Source organism: Bubalus kerabau, chromosome 20, assembly GCF_029407905.1.
Source record: "Bubalus kerabau isolate K-KA32 ecotype Philippines breed swamp buffalo chromosome 20, PCC_UOA_SB_1v2, whole genome shotgun sequence".
Taxonomy (NCBI): domain Eukaryota; kingdom Metazoa; phylum Chordata; class Mammalia; order Artiodactyla; family Bovidae; genus Bubalus; species Bubalus kerabau.
The window spans coordinates 14,376,249-14,399,772 of NC_073643.1; the positions used below are offsets into that span (position 1 = coordinate 14,376,249).

A 23,524-nucleotide genomic window follows, 5' to 3' on the forward strand; every position below is an offset into this window, starting at 1 on the left:
GGATGCCCTATGCACAGTTATACTATGTGGAGGAGTACAGAAGAGGGAAGTGGGATCCTAGTCTAGTGGTACCTAAGCCACCAGTGCTTGGCGCGCTGTGTGTGTGAGGCTGTGTGCTGGGGCAAGCGGGAAGTACTTAAGAGGTGGCAGTGGTGGACTTGGGGCAGGAATGCAGGGCAGGCAGCTTAACCCAGATGATGGATGGGGCGTCTGCTGCCTAAGGACTTACTTAGCCTCTGAGGCAGGATGTTCAGGTTTCTTGGTCTCTTCAGTCTCCCTTGACCAGCCCTCATCTTGGGCTCTGGGAGCCTAGAGCCAGTGAGGGCCCTGCCAGGGACTTGGGAGGGGAGGAGCAGAGATGAGGCCCAGAGGTGCAGGCTTCATCCGGTACAAATTTGCTCATCTTATACACACTGATGAATTTCAGCTACCAGAGTCCCCTTCCCCGCTCCTCATTTTTTCTTTTGGGGGCATATCATCTTAAACTTTGGCGAAATCATCTCATTTTCTCTAAAAGTGGGGTAAAACTGAGATTCGCCTTTACGAAATCTGACTCTTAAGAGTGAAGGCCCCTGGTGTCTGCATATCCCAGGCTCCAAGAATTTTTTTCCGCTCCCACTGTCTCCCACAAGTATTGAGGTTCAGGCAGGAAGTGGGTAGTGAGCTTCAGCTGACTTTGCAAACACTGCCCAGTGCCCACCCCACCTCCTTTTTTTTTTTTTTAATTAAAAAAAATTGATTCGTTCTTAACTGCCCCAGAGTTAAAGCAAATTATTTTGGGGCGGGGCTTTGTGGGAGTAAACAGTCATCTGGCAGCTAGAGATAAGGCCTAGTAAGGCAGGAGGCAAAAAGGACTGAAGCCAAGCTTTCAAGCTGCATTATACTGTTTCCAAGAGTATATTATGAAACAGCTCAATCAATCAAAAAAGTAAATAGTACACTGCCCCTCACTCAACATCATTCAAATGGAACAATCATCAGAGTTTACTCACTGCTGCTTGTCTCTCCCCTCTCCCCACTACTTCCTTTATTCTGCAATGAAGCTTTTAAAAGCAGATCCCAGGCATCATACCATTTCACCCTTCCACATTTCAATATGCATCTCTAAAATTCAAGGACATTTTTCTTCAGTAAATACCATGTTATTACCCCACCAGAAAAACAGTTAACAGTTTTTTTGCTTATCGTTCGGTACCCAGCCCATATTCACAGTTTCTCTGATGGTCTCCAAAATGATTGTTTACAGTTGGTTTAATTGAGTCACGATTCACATAAGTCCTGAGATTCTTTCACCAACTGTTTGAAAGGGTAAGTAATTTTGAGGCAGACCATGGTTTAAATGAGTCATCGTTGCCTGAGAGCCCTATCAAGTCAGGGAACCGAGGATTAGGAGGAAGAGGGTGGTTGCAAAGCTGCGAAGTGCTCCCCAAGGCAATGCTCCTTTCACATCCCTCAGGCTGAACAGTGCATTTCCGACATCTTACTGCCTTCAAATTACTAGTTTTTTTGTCACCAGGTCCTCTAAAAAAACTAGTTTTGTCACCAAGTCCCCTAAAAAAGCTGGCCCGATTCTATAATCTGTAGGTGTTTTTTCAGTTTCCAAGTTTTCCCCCTGCTCTTTGGGGACTGGCTTAGGTAGCTGATAGACGCTCTAAGATCGGTGGTTCTCAAACTTGGCTGCAGGTTGGAATCACCTGGGAAGCTTTAAAAACCACTAGTACCTGGGTCGGCCACCCAGAGGGTCTAGTGTAATCAGGTTAGGTTGTGGCCTGGGCGTGAGTAATGTCAAAAGTCCCCCTAGCGATTCTAACGTGCTGCCAAGGCAGAGAACCATGTAGGAGCCTTGCAGGGTGGGAACCACTCAGCTTTCCCATCCCAGGCTCCAAGGGTTAAACCGTGGACGAGCTCTTGTGGGCGGGGCGGGGCGTGGCTCCGGGTCGGGGGCGGGGCCTGGGCCGAAGCGGGGAAGGCGGGAGCTTCCAGGCCGCCCTGGTCAGGCTCGCTGGGCGAGCGGAAACGCCTCCAGTTTTCAAAACAAAGAGGAGAAGCGGGAGGCGTGTGTGGCGCGCAGGGTTTAGATAGGTCTCTTCTGCCCGGGAGCTTCAGCATCGCTGGGGGACAATGGAGGGGAGCCTGGGAAGCGGCCGGCGCTCGGGGTCAGACGGTCAGCCGGCGCCTCCGAAGATCTCGCCGGCCACAGAGGAGCTGCAGAGCCGCTTGCAGGAGACCCTGGACTTGCTTTCCTCGCAGGAGCTGCGCAGCTTTCGCGACCACCTTAAGAAAGTGGAGCCGCCCGTGAGCCAGGTGAAGCTGGAGCTGGAGGGCCACACCCCGTCGGGGCTGGCCAAGCTTCTTGCCAAGCACTACTACCCGGCGGCCGTCGCCAAGCGCGTCCTTGTCCAGGTGCTGGAGCTGCTACCCCGCGCAGACCTGCTGCCGCGCTGGCAGAGCGCCCCCACCGACTGCCCTGGTGAGTGCGCGGGGATTCCCGGAGGAGGGGGTGCTCGGGACCGCGGGGTTTGGCCCCTGCCGCCCGGGGATTCCCGGATTGGGGCAGGGGCGGGGGTAGGGTGGGTACTGACCTAGGGAGGGGGAGACTGGCGAGGGGAGGGCCCTAGGTGAGGGCCGGGTTTGGCCCCGGAGCCCAGGTGAGCGGCGGGGGACCGAGTATCAGTGAGGCGGAGCAAGAAGGACGAGGGCCTCGAGGGACGGAGAGAACCCGCGGCGGAGGGTGGAAGCCCGGGATTCAGCGGGAAGAAGAGAGATCGTTCCTAGGCACGGAATCCAAGTGACCAGTCCAAAGCAGCCATCAGGGTTTACCATTCTGGGACGGGCTGAGAAATCCAGATTGACTCAGCAAGACTGAGGTGCATTTTGAACAGTTACCTCCGGGTGGTTATGATGGAGAAGGTTTTTAGATGATGCAGTGAGAAACTCAGTGTTGGATTACACCGTTAGAAGAACATTTGCCATAAATCTGGAAAAATGTGGTTTAGGAGTAAGAAAGGTAACAGGCTGGGGGAGGTTAGGGTTTCCCCTGGTAAATTTAATAACTGTATGTGTGTATAATATGAGGCAGTTTGTGTATACTTATGTAGAGAGATGAAAGAGAGAGTGAGAAAGAGAAGGAGAAAGAGAAAGCAGCACTTAGATTGGGCGTGTTGAGGTACACACCAAAATATACTATGGCTGGGGTCTGTTCTCCTGTGCTTATGATCTGATTGAGTTTCCAAGTATGTTGCTTTGCTGACATTTGAATTTGTAATGGGTGACCACCGTAAACCACCACAAAACATGGCCTGTGGGTAGCATACTGGCCCCAGGAAGCCTTTGATTCTCCCTTGACTGCATCTGCACAGCTCTTATACTGTCTCTCCATGCTCAGTTATCATGCTTTAGACTGTGAATCTCTTGCACTTGGTAAAGTGGGTGGTTTTTTTTTTTTTTTTGGTTTTTCAGAACCAACCAAACTACACAGTATCATGACTACACACTGTAGATGCCTCCAGAATACTTGAATGCTAAGTTTGTTTAATTAAAACATCAAATGGGGTCTTTAACTTCATTTGTCTCTTTATCAGAGCCTTGGTCTCCTTTTCTGGAGGTTCATGTTCAGTAGTGCTCATTGGTCCTTATCCTTTTCATCTCTGGCCTGCCTCTCCCTGCCTCTGAACCTGACTGAGGACTAAAGGAGTTCTGTTAAGTTTCCATTCTCATGAGTTGGGGAGAGGGTTTTCACGATCCTGGAAACCTGTTCTGAAACGAGATTGAAGCCTGCTGGGCCCCAAAACGAAAGAGGCAACTGGTTTTCTTGGGAGTTGCTTTCTGTTAACAGGAACCACTACAGATCATAATTAAAAAGAGAAAAGTGAAAAAAAAAATGCTCTTTTCTGTTTTGTCTTTTCACGAAAATTCATTCAGTGATTCCACGAAAGATTCTAAAGAGAAGCTATGACTGTGTGGACGGTGAATTGGTAAGTATCTGGACTTTTATTCTAATGCTGCACGTTAGCTGGCTTCCCTGCCGGCTCAAGTGGTAAAGAATCCGTCTGCAATGCAGAAGATGCAAGAGACGTGGGTTAGATCCTCGAGTGGGGAAGATCCCCAGGAGTACGAAATGGCAACCCACTCCAGTATTCTTGCCTGAAGAATCCTCATGGACAGCGGAGTCTGACAGGCTACTGTTCATGGGGTTGCAAAGAGTTGGACACGACTGAGCAACTTAGTGCACGCACACAATCAGTTCAGATAGTATTTAGACACCATTTGAATGGTTTTTGTGCTGCTTCTGTTGGGCTGAAAATGAACATCTGTGTGGTTGTCTCAAGTGGTCACATCTTTCTGCTTTCTGTTATAAATAGAAAAAGCGAAATATTCGCCAGTTAAAACCACTTTGCATGCATGAACCAAATTAGGTAAGTATGGTTAGTATCTCCATTTTACACATCAGGGCACCGTGGGTTGTATGGCCTGGCGCAACTACATAAATTGCTGGCTTCTGACTCTTTTCTGTTTGTTTTATTATGAACATTTAAAACATAAGCTAAAGTAGAAGAGAAAAATGAATCCCCAAACTCCAGCCCCGCCTTCCTAGAGCCCTACTTCAACAATTAGCAATGTAGCCAATCTTGTTTCATCTGCTCCCTCGACCCTGTTATTTTAAAGCAACCCTCTCCCACACTGGGATATCTTATCACTTTCATACATACAATGCTTGAGTATGTATTTAGCAAGCCTAGAAACAAATTCCCTCGTCTAGGTAGAGATGCAGTTAGCCTACAGATGTCCTTGGCTGCTTCCAGTGCCTTGTACAGTTGGATTGCTTGAGTTAGGCTCTGATTCAAACAAATACATTTGAAGGTCTGTCTTTTAACACTCTTTATTTACGATACCTTTCCTTTAACCTCTTCTCTTGTTTGTTGACGAAGCCAGGTTATTTGTCCTGTAGAATACCCCACCTTCTGGATTTCCATAACTGTGTTTTCCTTACACCGTGTAGTTATGTCACTTACCATTTGCCACTTTCCTTAAACGTAGTTATGTCTATGTATAGGAATTTAGAGATGAGATTGGCCTGTTGGTCCAAGTTTGACAAAGGTATTTGAAAGAATTATAAAGGAAGTCATGACGAGAGAGGAAGTCAGTGTTAAACTCGTTTCACATATAAGGCACATTTGGATTCAGTTTGGTTTTAACATTGTTTCTTGGCTTTCCTTGCAAACAGTACCGTTATGACCTAAGTGGCAGGCGGAAGGCCTTCCTCATGTGTGTGAAGAAGAACAGGCCAGGAGCTCACCAGGATGTCCTACTGATGAAGGATTGGCTTAAGGAGTGCAAGTTCGAACTGACGTTGTGCATCGATCCTGACAAAATGGTACCAAGTTAAAAACAGAAGTGAAAATTTGTAGCTTGGGACTTTCCTGGTGGTCCATTGGTTAAGACTCTGTGCTTCCACTGCAGGGAGCTCGGGTTCGATCCCTGGTCAGGTAACTAAGATCCCACATGCCCTATGACATGGCAAAAAAAGAAAAGGAAAATTTGTAGCTTGGATATTATAATCTTCTTTTCTTCTTTAAAAAAAAATGAGTTTTATTACCTGGTTAGAACCAGGGCCTGCTGAGCGATGGACCTGAATGTCCTGATGAAATCTAACCGAGCTTCCCTTATGGATATAGGAGCTTTTGTCATGTTCCGTTCAGTTCAGTTGCTCAGTCATGTCCGACTCTTTGCGACCCCATGGACTGCTGCATGCCAGACTTCCTTGTCCATCACCAACTCCTGGAGCTTGCTCAAACTCATGTCCATTGAGTTGGTGATGCCATCCAACCATCTCATCCTCTGTCATCCTCTTCTCCTCTTGCGTTCAATCTTTCCCAGCATCAGGGTCTTTTCCAATGAGTTGGCTCTTTGCATCAGGTGGCCAAAGTATTGGAGTTTCAGCTTCAGCATCAGTCCTTCCAATGAATATTCAAGATTGATTTCCTTTAGGATTGACTGGTTTGATCTCCTTGCCGTCCAAGGGACTTACAAGAGTCTTCTCCAATACCACAGTTCAAAAGCATCAATTCTTCCCCGCTCAGCTTTCTTTATAGTCCAACTCTCACATCCATACATGGCAACTGGAAAAAACATAGCTTTGACTAGATGGACTTTTGTTGGCAAAGTAAATGTCTCTACTTTTTAATATGCTGTGGTTGGTCATAACTTTCCTTCCAAGGATCTAGTGTCTTTTAATTTCATGGCTGTAGTCACCATCCACAGTGATTTTGGAATCCAAGAAAATAAGTCTGTCACTGTTTCCACTGTTTCCCCATCTATTTGCCATGAAGTGATGGAACCGGATGCCATGATCTCCATTTTTTGAATGTTGAGTTTTAAGCCAGCTTTTTCATTCTTCTTTTTCACTTTCATTGAGAGGCTCTTTAGTTTTTCTTCACTTTCTGCCATCAGGGTGGTGTCATGTGCATATCTGAGGTTATTGATATTTCTCCTGGCAATCTTGATTACAGCTTGTGCTTCATCTAGCCTGGCATTTCACATGATGTACTCTGCATATAAGTTAAATAAGCAGGATGACAATATACAGCCTTGATGTACTCCTTTCCCAATTTGGAACCAGTCTGCTGTTCCATGTGTGGTTCAAACTGTTGCTTCTTGACATGCATACAGATTTTTCAGGAGGCATGTAAGGTGGTCTGGTAGTCCCATCTCTTTAAGAATTTTTCCACAGTTTGTTGTGATCCGCACAGTCAAAGGCTTTGGCATAGTCAATAAAGCAGATGTTTTTCTGGAACTCTGTTGCTTTTTTGATGATCCAACAGATGTTGGCAATTTGATTTCTGGTTCCTCTGCCTTTTCTAAATCCAGCTTGAACATCTGGAAGTTTTCAGTCACATACTGTTGAAGCCTGGCTTGGAGAATTTTGAGCATTACTTTGCTATCCTGTGAGATGAGTGCAATTGTGCAGTATTTTGAACATTTTTTGGCATTGCCTTTCTTTGGGATTAGAATGAAAACTGACCTTTTCCAGTTGTGGCCACTGCTGAATTTTCGAAATTTGCTCACATGTTGAGTGCAGCACTTTCACAGCATCATCTTTTAGGATTTGGAATCACTCAACTGGAATTCCATCACCTCTACTAGCTGTGTTGTAGTGATGCTTCTTAAGGCCCACTTGACTTCACATTCCAGGAGGTCTGGCTCTAGTTGAGTGATCACAGCATCGTGATTATCTGGGTCATGAAGATCTTTTTTGTACAGTTCTTCTGTGTATTCTTGCCACCTCTTCTTAATATCTTCTGCTTCTGTTAGGTCCATACCGTTTCTGTCCTTTATTGTGCCCATCTTTGCATGAAATATTCCCTTAGTGTCTCTAATTTTCTTGAAGAGCTCTCTAGTCTTTCCCATTCTGTTGTTTTCCTGTTTCGTTGTATTGATCACTGAGGAAGGCTTTCTTATCTCTCCTTGCTTTTTCTTTGGAAGTCTGCATTGAGCAGGTATGGAGAGGGATTACTGAGAGCCCTGGGCAAAACTGCATTGTGATTTAACTAGATGACAGAGAAGAAGATGAAGGGGAAGAGCGGTGGTGGATGGGTGGGAGCTTCATTGTGACCTCTCTGACTGCAGCTGAGTCCAGGTCTAGCCCTGCCCATGTTTTGGATTAATAACAGAGGAGAGTCCTTCATAGACCCCAGGAGTCATTGCTAGTGAATATGAAGGAACAGCATAGCTGGAGGACCAGGAAAACAGCACAGGCCAACAGAGGTGGAGTCCTATCTCTTACCAGTTGTTAGTCTAATCCTCCACTGGGGGTGACTTTGTGCCCCCTGGGGGCTACTTCTGACACTGTCTGGAGACATTTTTGGGCTTCCCAGGTAGCACAGCAGTAAAGAACCCACCTGCCAATGCAGGAGACACAAGAGACACGGGTTCGATCCCTGGGTTGGAAAGATCCCCAGGAAAAGGAAATGGCAACCCACTCCAGTATTCTCGGCTGGAGAGTCCCACTGACAGAGGAGCCTGGCGGACCACAGTCCATGGGATCACAGAGTCGGACATGACTCAGCGTGCACTCATGCCAGTGCACAGAGACGTTTTTGTTTTTCATCATTGGAGGGTACTGTTGGCATTAGTGTAGATGCCAAGGTAGAACCAAGGGTGTGGCTGAACATATGAGGATGCACAGGACAGCCTCCTGACACAAAATGTCCATAGCAGGGTAATTGTCTAGAAATTCTGCCTGAAATTAATGGACGGCTTTCTTCTCTCTAATTTATTATGTAGGGCTGGGGTGAGGATGAAATGAACTGCTTTATGTTAAAGTTCTCAGGATAATAGCTGGCCGATAGAAAGTACTCGATAAATTTAGATTTTGTTTCAAAGTTAAAAGCAGGCTCCTTCATGTTTTCCATGGATTGTACCAGAATTTCTTCTGTGTTATGTGATTTTTTTTTTTTTAAATCCATCTTTTCCATTCAGGTGACAGATAATTGCCAATGTTTTTCTGGTTTATTCTCCCAAAGGTCCAGAAGTAACTTCTTTCTCTACATCCTGTCAACATTTATTTGTAAATAATTAGCAATCTTACTGGTAAAATTATTTCACTTTCATTTTCTTGACTGTAGTAGCATGGTTGAACATCTTTTGGTCGTTATTTTCCCTTCTGTGAGTTACCTGTTTATATCCTTTGCCCTTTTTTCTTACTGGATTTTCTTTTCTTATTCTGTAGTTCTTTTTCCCGAATTTTAGACAAAATAGACTGCAGATATTTTTCTCCTGCCTTGTTACTTGCCTTTTGACTTTTTGTTGTCTCAAGTCATATGGAAGTTTTTGCTGTAAACTCGTCAGTCTTTCTTTTTGTCAGCTTCTTGGTTTTTCTGTCTTGATTAAACTCCATGATTTCCCAGCTTAAAATTTCTTATTTATTTTTGGCTGCCCTGGGTCTTCGTTGCTGTGCGGGCTTTCTCTAGTTGCAGTGAGCGGGGCTACTTTTGGTTACAGGGCTTGGACTTCTCACTGCTGTGACTTCTCTTGTTGCAGAGCTCAGGCTCTAGGGCTTGCGGGTTTCAGTGCTGGGGTTCCCGGGCTCTGGAGCATAGGCTCAGTAGTTGTGGCAGATGGGTGTAGTTGCTCCTTGGCATGGGAGTTCCCAGATCAGGTGTCAGACCCTGATCTCTTGCATTGGCAGGCGTATTCTTTACCACTGAGCCAAGAGGGAAGCCCCCCAGTTAAAAAATTTTTAAATTATTTTTCTATAATATCGTTATAGTTAAGGTTAGCCTTCTGCTCACTGAAACAGTGAGGTGGCAGGTCTAACTTTATTTCCAAGCCAGTTCTCATTTGTTGGTGGTACATCCTTTCCCCACATATGTGAAATTCCATTCTTGTCATATATTAAATCCCTGTATGTGTATTTGGATTGATTTCTGGATTCTAAAATATCTATTCATATATTTGTTTATACTTATGCTGGTGACGGAGGAGCCTGGTAGGCTGCAGTCCATGGAGTTGCAAAGAGTCGGACACGACTGAGCGACTTCACTTTCACTTTTCACTTTCATGCACTGAAAAAGGAAATGGCAGCCCACTCCAGTATTCTTGCCTGGAGAATCCCAGGGATGGCGGAGCCTGGTGGGCTGCCGTCTATGGGGTCGCACAGAGTTGGACAAGACAAGCGACTTAGCAGCAGCAGCAGCATGCTGCTATATCCGTGTTTTGTTCACCCTGATTTTATAGTGCTTTTGGACAGCTGAGATGATCGATCTCCCATTCATTGTTTTTTTTGTTTTTATTTGTTTGCCTTTGTTTTTTACTTCTGAATGTTCTTTGCTATTCTTGAGTACCTTGCTATTCCTGAGCATCTGTTTTCTGTGACCTTGAGAACCATCCAGTTTCACAGAAATCCCTTGAGGTTTTAACTCATATGACATTGACTAGAGATTAATTTGGAGTTAATTGACAAATTAATAGTATTGAGTCATCTCGATCAGAAACTTCAGGCTGTCATATTTTATGTTGCCTCTTCACTGAAGATTTTTTAAATAATTTTCTTCACTTAGATAATGTTCATTTCTTGTTAGGTTTATTCCTAGGTAATGTTTTACTTTTGTTATGACCTTCAAAGGATCCCTTTTCCTTTATCCAGTTTAAATGTTTTATTCCTGGGTAATTAGGGAACTCTAGATCTTTGTAACAAGACCAGGAGCTGACTGTGGCTCAGATCATGAACTCCTTATTACCAAATCCAGACTTAAATTGAAGAAAGTAGGGAAAACCACTAGACCATTCAGGTATGACCTAAATCAAATCCCTTATGATTATACAATGGAAGTGAAAAATAGATTTAAGGGCCTAGATCTGATAGATAGAGTGCCTGATGAACTATGGACTGAGGTTCGTGACATTGTACAGGAGACCGGGATCAAGACCATCCCCATGGAAAAGAAATGCAAAAAAGCAAAATGGCTGTCTGGGGAGGCCTTACAAATAGCGGTGAAAAGAAGAGAAACGAAAAGCAAAGGAGAAAAGGAAAAATATAAGCATCTGAATGCAGAGTTCCAAAGAATAGCAAGAAGAGATAAAGCCTTCTTCAGCGATCAATGCAAAGAAATAGAGGAAAACAACAGAATGGGAAAGACTAGAGATCTCTTCAAGAAAATTAGAGATACCAAGGGAACATTTCATGCAAAGATGGGCTCGATAAAGGACAGAAATGGTATGGACCTAACAGAAGCAGAAGATATCAAGAAGAGGTGGCAAGAATACACAGAAGAACTGTACAAAAAAGATCTTCATGACCCAGATAATCACGATGGTGTGATCACTGACCTAGAGCCAGACATCCTGGAATGTGAAGTCAAGTGGGCCTTAGAAAGCATCACTACAAACAAAGCTAGTGGAGGTGATGGAATTCCAGTTGAGCTATTCCAAATCCTGAAAGATGATGCTGTGAAAGTGCTGCACTCAATATGCCAGCAAATTTGGAAAACTCAGCAGTGGCCACAGGACTGGAAAAGGTCAGTTTTCATTCCAATCCCAAAGAAAGGCAATGCCAAAGAATGCTCAAACTACCGCACAATTGCACTCATCTCACATGCTAGTAAAGTAATGCTCAAAATTCTCCAAGCCAGGCTTTAGTAATATGTGAACTGTGAACTTCCTGATGTTCAAGCTGGTTTTAGAAAAGGCAGAGGAACCAGAGATCAAATTGCCAACATCCGCTGGATCATGGAAAAAGCAAGAGAGTTCCAGAAAAACATCTATTTCTGCTTTATTGACTATGCCAAAGCCTTTGACTGCATGGATCACAATAAACTGTGGAAAATTCTGAAAGAGATGGGAATACCAGACCACCTGACCTGCCTCTTGAGAAATCTGTATGCAGGTCAGGAAGCAACAGTTAGAACTGGACATGGAACAACAGACTGATTCCAAATAGGAAAAGGAGTATGTCAAGGCTGTATATTGTCACCCTGCTTATTTAACTTATATGCAGAGTACATCATGAGAAATGCTGGACTGGAAGAAACACAAGCTGGAATCAAGATTGCCGGGAGAAATATCAATCACCTCAGATATGCAGATGACACCACCCTTATGGCAGAAAGTGAAGAGGAACTCAAAAGCCTCTTGATGAAAGTGAAAGTGGAGAGTGAAAAATTTGGCTTAAAGCTTAACATTCAGAAAACGAAGATCATGGCATCCGGTCCCATCACTTCATGGGAAATAGATGGGGAAACAGTGGAAACAGTGTCAGACTTTATTTTTCTGGGCTCCAAGATCACTGCACATGGTGACTGCAGCCGTGCAATTAAAAGACGCTTACTCCTTGGAAGGAAAGTTATGTCCAACCTCGATAGCATATTCAAAAGCAGAGACATTACTTTGCCAACAAAGGTTCGTCTAGTCAAGGCTATGGTTTTTCCTGTGGTCATGTATGGATGTGAGAGTTGGACTGTGAAGAAGGCTGAGCACCGAAGAATTGATGCTTTTGAACTGTGGTGTTGGAGAAGACTCTTGAGAGTCCCTTGGACTGCAGGGAGATCCAACCAGTCCATTCTGAGGGAGATCAGCCTTGGGTGTTCTTTGGAAGGAATGATGCTGAAGCTGAAACTCCAGTACTTTGGCCACCTCATGCAAAGAGTTGACTCATTGGAAAAGACTCTGATGCTGGGAGGGATTGGGGGCAGGAGGAGAAGGGGACGACAGAGGATGAGATGGCTGGATGGCATCACTGACTCGATGGACGTGAGTCTGAGTGAACTCCGGGAGTTGGTGATGGACAGGGAGGCCTGGCGTGCTGCGATTCATGGGGTCACAAAGAGTCGGACACGACTGAGCAACTGAACTGAACTGAGATCTTTGTAAATTAAGTTTGTATCTGGTCAACTTGCAGATCTCTACTTTTAGTAGGTTTTAATTGAATATATTTCTAGAAAGTCATATTATCTGTAGGTAATGAGTCTTTGGCACCCCACTCCAGTACTCTTGCCTGGAAAATCCCATGGATGGAGGAGCCTGGAAGGCTGCAGTCATGGGGTCGCTGAGGGTCCGACATGGCTGAGCGACTTCACTTTCACTTTTCACTTTCATGCATTGGAGAAGGAAATGGCAACCCACTCCAGTGTTCTTGCCTGGAGAATCCCAGGGATGGGGGAGCCTGGTGGGCTGCCGTCTATGGGGTCGCACAGGGTCGGACACGACTGAAGTGACTTAGCAGCAGTGAGTCTTTGTTTCCAGTATTTATACTTCATTTAACTTTTGCTGTACTGTGTTGAAATGGCCAGGATCTTTGTTACAACATGGTGAGAGCAGCCATTCCTCTCTTGCTTGTCTTTATAGGGGCATTGATTCTGCTGATGCCTCTTGATAGATTCTGGCAAGTGGATATGATTGGGTAGACTCCTCCATTCCTTGCCATTTCTAGCTTACTGAGGGTATTAATTTTATAAAATAATTTTTATATTAAAATAAGTTAAACACATGTACACCCATGGCTGGTTCATGTCAATGTATGACAGAAACCACTACAATATTGTAAAGTGATTAGCCTCCAATTAAAATAAATTAATTAATTAAAAATAAATCAATAAAATAAGTTAATAATGTAGCATTTAAATACATTAATTCTTTGGGGAACTGTAGTTTTCTTATGTTTTGTGGTAGAGAATCAGAAGCACCATAATTTTGTCAAACAAGAACCACCATTGATAAAAGAATAAATCATACGAAGTCTGAAAGAAACCAAAAGGGAAGTGATAAGTCATACTGACATTACAAGAGATGTAGGTATTTTCATATTTGTCATCTCATTGATTCACCTTGTGAAGAAGCCATCTCTGGGATTTCTGTTTTTTTCTACTTCCAGTTCTTTTTTAATATGTTATCCTATTTTACAGGACTTACTTGGAAAAATAACATCATTTCGTGATGAACTAAATGAAATTAAAGATGACATTGGCTGTTGCCTTGTTACTCTTATGTCCCATGGAGAAGAAGGTTTTATCAAAATGAAAGATGGTGAAAAAGTCAGCCTGGAAGACATTTTTGAAATGTTTAACAATAAAAATTGTCCAGCACTTCAAGAGAAACCAAAAATCTTTATAATCCAGGCCTGCAGAGGAGGTAAGTGGAGATGTCTTTGTATCATTCTCTTTCCAGGAAATTCTCATGTTGATGATTGAGGAAAGAAAAGTGAGTTTTAAAAAATTATTTTTTAATAATTATATTAAATAATATAACTGAAGATACATCAGACCCTTAGCTGATGTATCTTACGTTATATAGCATACTAGGGACTTTGAGCTGGGAGAAAGGGATGGAGTGACAGCCTACCTGGTTAGGATGGTTAATTTAGTCTGAGGAAGGTCTGCTGCTGCTGCATAGACCCCATAGACGGCAGCCCACCAGGCTCCTCTCTCCCTGGGATTCTCCAGGCAAGAACACTGGAGTGGGTTGCCATTTCCTTCTCCAATGCATGAAAGTGAAAAGTGAAAGTGAAGTCACTCAGTCGTGCCCGACTCTTAGCGACACCATGGAGTGCAGCCTACCAGGCTCCTCCATCCATGGGATTTGAGGAAGGTCTAAGCCATTAAAATCATTAGGTGTATCTGAGAGTCTCAAATTCTAGGGGAGAGGTGGACAATTTTCTGGGGGATGTCCCATATTCATGTGATTCTAGTTGGCTTGTGGGACTAATTTCTGATTTATGTAACTTTGGTTTTAATTATTTCTCTTGTGGAGATACAAGCTTCTTGTGACTTTTATTAAAGGTTATTCATGTCAATGGTATATTATTGTAGTTTGTATTTTCATTTCTCAAAAAACAGAGAGAAGAGACAGTGGTGTTGAAACAGATGATGAACCCATGGACTTGGATGATGGATCAGAGAAGAAGAGGCTGCCTACATTCAGTGATTATTTCATTGTATATCCTACCCAAGCAGGTAGGATAGTGAGGCTTGAAGACACACATTCATCCAGAGGGTTTAGGTTATTCCTACTGATTTTTGATTTTTTTTTTTTTTTTTTTTTTGCCTCTCTGTGAGGCTTGTGGGATCTTAGTTCCTTGACCCTGGATTGAACCTGGGCCCTTGGCAATGGAAGTGCAGAGTCTTAACCACAGGATCACCAGTGCCTTCCCAGAAATCTTTCTTAAAAAAATTATCTGTGCTTTATAGATTGATATGCATGGGAGAAAGAGCAAGCACCATTGTGGTGGCCTAAGTTGAGAAGTCATGCAGTGCCCAACAAGGACACACAGCCTGGTAGTAACTGGTTATTTCAGAATGAGGAACCTCCCTGGTGGTGCAGTGGTTAGGACTCTGCTCTCACTGCTGAGGGCACAGGTTCAATCCCTGGTTTGGGGACTAAGATCCCACAAGCCCAGTGGCATGATCAAAAATAAAAAAAATAAATAAGAATATTTTTCTATTTGTATGGCCTTTTTTGGACCATCTGTTCACGTGCCTGTTGGCCATTCACGCATCTCCTGTTGCCTGGTATTGCACTGGGTTGCTTTCTTAAGTTACATATATTCTGAATACTAGTCCTTTCTCTGGTACAAGTTACAAATATTCTCTCCCACTTTGTGACTGGCTTTTCCTTTTCTTAAAGATGTCTTTCAAAAAGCAAAAGTTTTATAAGCATTCAGTGGTGGTTCAGTAGTAGAATTCTTGCCTGCTGCAAAGCAAGCATTTTATGTTTTTACTCCAGTTTATTGACTTTTTTCTTTCATGGCTTATGCCTTTTGTAAGAAACCTTTGCATACCCTGATGTTGCAAACATGTCCTGTGTTTTATTGTGTTCCAACCCAGGTTTACTATGAGAGGGTGCCATTTTCACATTCCTTCCACACTATACAGACATATTTTGTGTTTTTCAATCGAATAATAAGCATAATTTCATTAGTCAAACCCTTGAATACCCCCAAATAAATTCCATATGGATATATTTAGGGTTAGCTTAAAATGCTAGAGCAAAAGTCAGCAATAAAAAAGTAGAAAGGGGATGTGCACATGCGTGCTAAGTCACTCAGTGTGTCCAGCTCTTTTCGACCCAAGGACTGTAGCCCGCCAGGTTCCTCTGTCCATGGGATTCTCCAGGCAAGAACACTGGAGTGGGTTGCCACGCCCTCCTCCAGGGGATCTTCCTGACCCAGGGACTGAACCTGCATCTCTTATGTCTCTTGCATTGGCAGGCATTCTTTACCACCAGCGCCACCTAGGAAGCCCAGAAAGGGGATAAATAAAGCAAATATGACAAAAACTGATAACTCTGATCTGAGGGATGATTATTTGGGGGTGGTCATTCAACTTTGCTTCCCACTTTTGTGTATATTTGAAAACTTTGAAGCTAGATAAAAAATGCATATTTAAAAGTTTCCTCTTGAGAGGTTGTGTGCAATTGGTCACACAAGTCTTCTGTCTCTGCTTAGTCAGTCAGTTGTGTCCAACTCTTTGCGACCCCATAGACTTTAGCCCATCAGACTCCTCTGTCCTTGGGGATTCCCCATCTTAATGCTTCCTTGGTGGCTCATATGGGGAAGAATCCACCTGCAATGAGGGAGACCTGGGTTTGATCCCTGGGTTGGGAAGAACCCCTGGAGGAGGGCATGGCAACCCACTCCAGTATTCTTGCCTGGAAAATCCCCATGGACAGAAGAGCCTGGCAATCTACAGTCCATGGGGTCACAAAGAATCGGACACAACTGAGCGACTAAGCATACCCATATATTCTTTTTTAGATTCTTTTCCATAATGCCGGTGTTTCTGTATTATCAGTTGAAAGCCATTTTCTAGGTTTTAACTATGGAGCAAAGAGCAAGTTTGCTACAAGTAGAGGGGGAAAATGGATGAAGTGGTTTTTTTTTTTCCCTTGATAGATCATGTCGCTTTACGGGATCCCCGCACTGGCTCTGTGATGATCAAGGAGATGACTGAAGTCTTTAAGCAGTATGGGAATAAGTGGCACCTCGCTGACTTCTTCACCATAGTGAGTAGATCCCAAGTGAACACGCGTTCCATCCAGTCTAAAGCTAATGCGCTTGATGAAAACATCTTCATGAGAAGATTGCCTTCAGCCGTGAAAGCATGAGGGGGTTCAGGAGTGGCCTGTAACCAGTGGGCTGGTGAGTTTAGAGGGCTGTGGCAGAAGTCATGGCTGAGCCAGGCGCCAATGGAGAACGGACGGTGACCCTTCATTCAGTGGAACACGAGTGAGTTGGCTATTAGCAAGCTTGTAAGTTCTGCCTACACTATGGTCCTGCCAGCCTGATTTATCTCCCCCAGGAAGAGGGGAGAACCAGAGGGCTTCTTTGAGGACCAACACTATCTTACATTTGTCTACCCAGCTTGTAGCCAGTACTGAACGTTCAGTGAATGAATGAGGGGTCAGGAATTATAGCAGATTTATATACACACTGTAGTTTGGAGGAGGGCCTGATGATAGTGGTTTACCATATCAGGATTAAAGAGTTATTTTCTTCTTAATCTGGGCGTTTTATCTCTGAAGAGAGCTAACTAGAAAAGCTTGTAAATGAGCACAGTAATAGCAGTACTCGCACCTTCTGAACAGCTCACTCTGTGCCAGTTACTGTTCCTTGCAACTGACAGATATTAATACATTAAGTTTTTCAACAGCCCTCTGGCAGGTGCTTTGATTCCCATCCCCTGTTACAAATGCAGAGCTAGGAAAGTGGCAGCCTGGGCTTTCTAGTCCAGACAAAGTGCTTTTAGAGTTCATGCCTTAATCACAATCACGCAGTATTACTCCTTAGGAGCGTCCCAGGTGGCTCAGTGGTAAAGAATCCACCTGCCAATGCAGGAGATGCAGGAGAAGAAGGTTCGATCCCTGGGTCAGGAAGATCCCCTGGAGAAGGAAATGGCAACCCACTCCAGTATTCTTGTCTGGGAAATTCCAGGGACAGAGAAGCCTGGAGGGGTATAGTCCGCAGGGTCACAAAGAGTCAGACACAACTTAGTTACTAAACAAACTTACTTCTTACCTCCCAAGGTACGGTAACAATTTTTATTTCTTTAAAAAAATATAATGTTAATGCTTTACATATGATGCTTAAGAGCTTTCAAAATTCTTTTTCACCTCATTTTGAGGTAAGCTTTTGGCGAGGGGGGAATGTTAAAGGGAAGAAATACGATTTTGACAGTCATTCCAACCATATTCCCAAATCTCTTGTATTATTCAATTTCTCTCTTTAATAAAATAGTTTCTTGTCAGCGTTTCAAGAATATAATAATAAAGACAGATTTAACCTAAGTAGAAATCCATTTTAGTTAGGCTAACTGAAAAATTGTTTTGCCAAATGGTGTTCATTAAGTCTTTTTTGAACATCATTCATTTTTTAATTGAAAGCTTATTTTTTTAATTTAATGAAAGAGTCTTTAAATTCTTTTGCCATTGCTAAGTCACTTCAGTCGTGTCCGACTCTATGTGACCCCATAGACGGCAGCCCACCAGGCTTCCCCATCCCTGGGATTCTCCAGGCAAGAACACTGGATTGGGTTGCCATTTCCTTCTCCAATGCATGAAAGTGAAAAGTGAAAATGAAGTCGCTCAGTCATGTTCGACCCTCAGCGACCCCATGGACTGCAGTCTTCCAGGCTCCCCCATCCATGGGATTTTCCAGGCAAGAGTACTGGAGTGGGTGCCATAGTGCTTTACAATTTTCACATGTTTCACACACATCTTCATTTCCATAACTCTTCATTTCACACACGTCTTCAGTTCCAGAACTCTTTTTGACCCCTAGCCCTATTTTGCCCCTCCCCACTTTTCCTGTCCCCACTGGTAACCTCTAGTTTATTCTCTACAGCTGTGAGTCTGCTTCTGGCCACTCGGCATGCAGGCTCTTAGTTCCCATTCTAGGGACTGAACCCATGTCCTCTGTAGTGGAAGCACAGAGTCTTACCCAAGGGACTGCCAGAGAATTCCCTCTTTTTTTTTTTTTTTAATTCACCAGTTTGTTGTATTTTTTAGATTTCACTTAAAAGTGGTGATATACAGTATTTATCTTTCTCTGATTTATTTCACTTAGCATAATACCCTCCAAGTTTATTCATGTTGCTGCAAAAGGCAAAGTTTCACTTTTTTATGGCTGAGTAGTATTTCTGTGTGTGTGTGTGTGTGTGTGTTTGCACGTGCGTGTGTGTGTACATACCTCATCTTCTTTATCCATTCATCTGATGATAGACATTTAGGTTGCTTCCATACCTTGGCAATTGTAAATAATGTTATATGAATATTGGGGTGCATATATCTTTTCAAATTAGTGTTTTTGCTTTTATCCAATATATACCCAGAAGTGGAATTGCTGGGTCATATGGTATGAACACTTTTCATTTTTAAAGTCCTTGCTGAGTAGACACTGGCAAGAAAGTCCAAAAACGAATGTGATGTGACCTTTGCGTGAAAGGCCCTTACAGCTGCATGAGGCAGCAGATGTAGGTGAGCCTACAACCAGCCCTGGAATTCATAGAGCTATTGAATGCTTTGGACATCACATAACCCAATCCTTTCGGTGTACCATAAGTTACCAAGGCTCAGAGAAGGTTGCCTGATGTTACCAGGGGCAGGCTGAGACTTGAACCCAGGTCTGTGCACACTTGGGCTTCCTGGGTGGCACTAGTGATAAAGAACCCACCTGCCAATGCAGAGGACGTGAGGCAAGTGTTCGAACCTTGGGTCAGGAAGATCCCCTGGAGAAGGGCCTGGCCACCCATTCCGGTATTCTTGCCTGGAGAATCCCATGGACAGAGGAGCCTGGCGGGCTACAGCCCATGGAGCTGCAAAGTGTGGGACACGACTGAAGCGACTGAGCACGCTGTGCACACTTCAGTGCTCTTTCCAGCCACAGCGCTGCCTTCGCTGGGATGTGGGTGACCTTTGCTTTTCCTGATGCGGTCAGAATTCTGCCTTCACCTTCTGTGGGCTTTACTAAGAGGCTTTTGAGGGCTTTACAGTTCATCTGGACAGTTTGTTCTTTTATCTTACAGGTGAATAACAGAGTGGTGCACCGCAACTTTAATCTGTGTAACCAACCAGTAAAAGTATCGCTGGTAACGGAGTCAACTTTAACAAAATTTGTATACTTTTGACACAAGGATGATTCAAAAAACAAGGACTGCTTTGCAACACAGTTTGTGAAGAGCTATGAGCATTTGTAGCATTGCACTAATGGTTACCATTTTGCATTATTCTTGTCACTGATGTTTCTTCAGTTTGTTTTGTGTGTGTGTGTGTATATATATATATATATATAATTTTTCTAAGATTTAAGTCTGCCTACCTGATACTTGTAAGTCTTTTTTTTTTTTTTTTCTTTTTTTCTTTTTTTTACGATCACTGTTTTCTGAAAAAACACTTTCCTGAACTGTTAACCAAAACACGACCGTCCAGCTCCGTTTGTGTACTGGTTTTATCCCGCGTTTCTCTTGCTGATTACCCTGCCCTCTGCACCCCCCGTTTGGTGCTGGTGTTAAGGCTTATTTTCTTGGTTTAGGCGAGGATTGCTGGGTGTGGTCTCGTCCTCTGTTGTGCCTTATCTCCCCAGACTTGTCTGTAGCCAGTCTGATCTCTCGGAATCCGTAAGCCATTCTCGGGTCTTAACCTGGATCACTCTGGGCCTTGATGCCTTTGTGTGTTTGCTTTGCACCTGCTTCCCACCTTCCTCCTTGCTCCTTTCACCTCTGAGCTGCTGTCTTCTCCACTTGGAACCCTCTATTCCACCCCACACAGGTCAGTCCTTGCCATCCTTTAGAATTTGGTTCAAGCATCACTTACATAAGGAGGCTTTCCATAGCTCCCCTGCTAGGTCAGCCTCTTCTAAGTGCTCAGAGACTCTCTGCTCCTCTTCTGTAGCATTGAAATGACTCTCTAGTGCCTGTTTTCTCTCCCTCTCCAGTTTAGTCATGAGCTCCAAGAGGCAGAGGCTGTGTGTCTCACTCATGGCTATATCCTAGCTTCCGTCCGCGCCTTAGGACACAGAGAGGCCATGCAGTGAAGGTTTTAGTGAGTGACTGATCCCTGTGTTTTAATTATTTTACCCATTCCACAGACCTGGCCTCTTGCATATCTAGCCAGCTGCCATTCATCCCCACATACATGCATGTCTCATGGCTGCTTTTACTCAACAAGTTGGGAGTTAACCTGAGTTTCCCCGAAATCCTCTCATAAAAGCCATCCCATTGTTCATAATCCTTTGACTCCCCACTGCCTGCAGGATATACCCCCCAAGTTCCCTAGGAGAATATTGCAAGTCTTTCTCCATCAGGCTCAATCTACACTACTCATGTCCTGCCTGTTTGTCCTGGTAATTCGCCCTCTCTTAATAATCCTGTCTCACAGAACCGGGCTTGTGGCTTAGTGGATGGATGAACTCTCCTGGATGTGTCATCGTATCGGAGTTCAGTCTCCCCTTTCGGTCTGCAATGCCCTTCCGTTCTGTGTGCTTCCCTTCTACTGTGTATTCTTCAGAGAGCAACTTGGGTCCCATCCCACAATAAAGAAAACTGTATGCAGACTAATGATTTTAGAGTAACAAGCTGTGGACTGAGCATGAATTTTTGTATTCGAACTTTTGTTCTAACTCTGGACTGCTTCTGGACCTCGGTTTCCTCATCTGTATGAAAGGAGGTTTGGCTCAGCAGACCCTGAGAACTCACCACCCTGGACTTCAGTGAACTTGGACTGCTTCGTGAACTTGCTTCTGAACACCCTGCAGGTGGGACTGTTGCTGAACCTAAGGGTTCAAGCTGGCAGTTGCATAAGACTGTTGGGCCTATGTGAGGATGCAGGTGGATAGTGAGAATGCTCTGAAGATTGAGAGCCAAATGAACTGAAGCAGTCTGGAATCTCCAGGCCTATCTCCTTTTCAGAGATCATTGTGTCCATTTTAGGTAATGTGATTTCTAAAGTATAAATATATGTGATTTAATTTTTAAGCATTTGTGTTCTGATATTTGATATGTAGCTTTGGTTTTGTATAGAGCATTAAAATGTCTCCGGTTCATAAAACATGACCATCCGGTGAGCCTTCTCTATTCACTTGGGTTTTGCAGGACCTCTAGGCACAGAGGCTTGTTTCAGGGAGGCAGCATCAGCTGAAATATCAACAACTGTTATTTCCTGGGAGAGGTTAGGTTGTTCGGAATCACAGCATGTAGTGAAGCTGGGATTTCAATGCATGAATAATATAAGAGATGAAATGCCAAATGACAGAGAAACGTTTTAAGACAGAACGCTTTTGATGGATGGAAGGGACCATTCCATTACCACTAAACTGATGGAATGAGGGCTTTGGGACAACAGAGGGAAAAGTTATTTTGGAACCCTGCTCAGATCACTACGGGCAAGTTCGGGTCATGGAGAGAACTGTAGGACAACTAGGTGGCAGACAGATAAAGAGAAAGGAGGCATTCTGGTTACAAAGGTGGGTGGCCCAAGATGAACTTGATGCCTGGGGCCAGCTAACTACCCCATAATTCTCTCAGCTTCAAATCAGTACAGAATCTCCTAGCCATCCAATGCCATGTGAAATATAACCATCCCCCCCCTCACCCCCCGCCACCAAATAGTCCCTGGCACAATTTCATATTTGAAGAAAAAAAAAAATTGAAGCCCATTATTATTTTTTAAATACAGACCCAAGGAACCAAAGTTTGCAAAAGAAAGGCTGAGATTTTTATTTTAAATGTGTACGAATAAAAAATAGTGGAGAAACTTGTGCAGAGGACCAGGAGGCTGAGGTGGGAAGGAGGACACTTGGCTGGGGAGCTACCGCACTTCGACAAGTGCCCCCTAGGCTGAGGGCTCCTCACTCTGGCTTACTATCACTATAGTACATCTTCACCTTTGAAGATAACTCACTTCCTTGCCGAAGATTTTCATCATGCTTAGCACTTCTCAAGGACAGAGTTGTTTTGTGGGGAAAAAAGTATTTTGTGGAGAAACAAAACCTAAACATAATTACAGCACAATTTCCCAGTTGTTAGAATGGAAGATTCTATGGTGCACTGGGGAGGGAGCTGAGATAGTCTGGGAGTGTCCTAGAACACCCTCCAGGAAAGTCCTGCAGTGACTGAAAACTGTCCCTAAAAGCCAGCCTAAGTTTTCCCCCTTTTTATCTAACGGATACTTGCACCAGTTTCTAAGGATGCTTAAAGCCACAATTAAGTTTATTCCTTTGCTTGTATGTCAGCTCTTCATTTAAATGCGTAGTTTGTTTTATTTCAATTTAAAAACCTGCGTTCCTCAAAGAAGAACTCAAAAAAATACTCAAGAGGCCAAGAACCTATCCACTTCTCTACTTGTATATCCGTAGTTCCCACCCTGGGTGCACGTTAAAATTATCTAAATTCTTTCGGTTTAGCTTTGGGCATATGTTTAAAACCTCTCCAAGCGATTCTAAGTGCAACCAGACTTCAAACCTACTGTATAATTAACAATCTGGCTACTGGTTATTTCTTTACAGTCGTTTAATACCTAGGGCTTCAAATTTTCAAAATGATCGCCCTCATCCTATAACTACTTTTAGAACCATAGAATGTATTTTAATTCTTTTTAATGGCTGCATGGTATTGGGCGGAATGTATATTAACTAATAATGGCTATCGCAATTTTTCTACGAAAAAAATTCTCATGCGTTCCATCCGTGTAGTCTTTTTTTTTTTTTAAACGGGAAACTTCCCATTAACAGAACTCTTTAAAAATCTGAATTAGACACCGCTAACTTGTCCTCCAAAAACCGCAAAGTAGCTTCTCCAGTTTTTGTTCATCCAACAGAGGTTTGTTCAGTGCTTTCCCACGAAGGAAAAATGCAGTTTAAATAAGGAACCCACTCAAGCGCGTAAGTACAAAATGCTGGATGAGAGCGCCAATCCCAACGGGCAGAGCGCCAATCCCAACGGGCAGAGCGCCAATCCCTTGCTGGCCTTTCCGGACTGCAACCCTCTTCGAAATCCGAGTGCAGCAATCAACCCTCCAACTTCCGCCATTCGCTGGCGTCCGCGCT

The 23,524-nt window shown here is 43.8% G+C and overlaps 1 protein-coding gene across 3 annotated transcripts; it reads left to right on the forward strand.

The window, feature by feature from the left end:
• Nucleotides 1-1,952: 1,952 nt before the first annotated feature.
• Nucleotides 1,953-21,530, forward strand: LOC129634728 (caspase-14-like). 3 transcript variants are annotated; one of them, XM_055556931.1, is made up of 8 exons: nucleotides 1,953-2,470; nucleotides 3,922-3,974; nucleotides 5,225-5,374; nucleotides 13,398-13,623; nucleotides 14,328-14,444; nucleotides 16,382-16,491; nucleotides 19,509-19,571; nucleotides 20,860-21,530. In XM_055556931.1, exons 1-8 carry the CDS (start codon nucleotides 2,122-2,124, stop codon nucleotides 20,887-20,889), a joined length of 1,098 nt encoding a protein of 365 aa, XP_055412906.1. In that variant the 5' UTR covers nucleotides 1,953-2,121; the 3' UTR covers nucleotides 20,890-21,530. The 3 variants fall into 3 exon arrangements, with proteins under 3 accessions (XP_055412906.1, XP_055412907.1, XP_055412905.1); XM_055556932.1 differs by lacking the exon at nucleotides 19,509-19,571 and having other exon boundaries at nucleotides 1,954-2,470; XM_055556930.1 differs by having other exon boundaries at nucleotides 1,955-2,470; nucleotides 19,509-21,530.
• The last annotated feature ends 1,994 nt before the right edge of the window (nucleotides 21,531-23,524 follow it).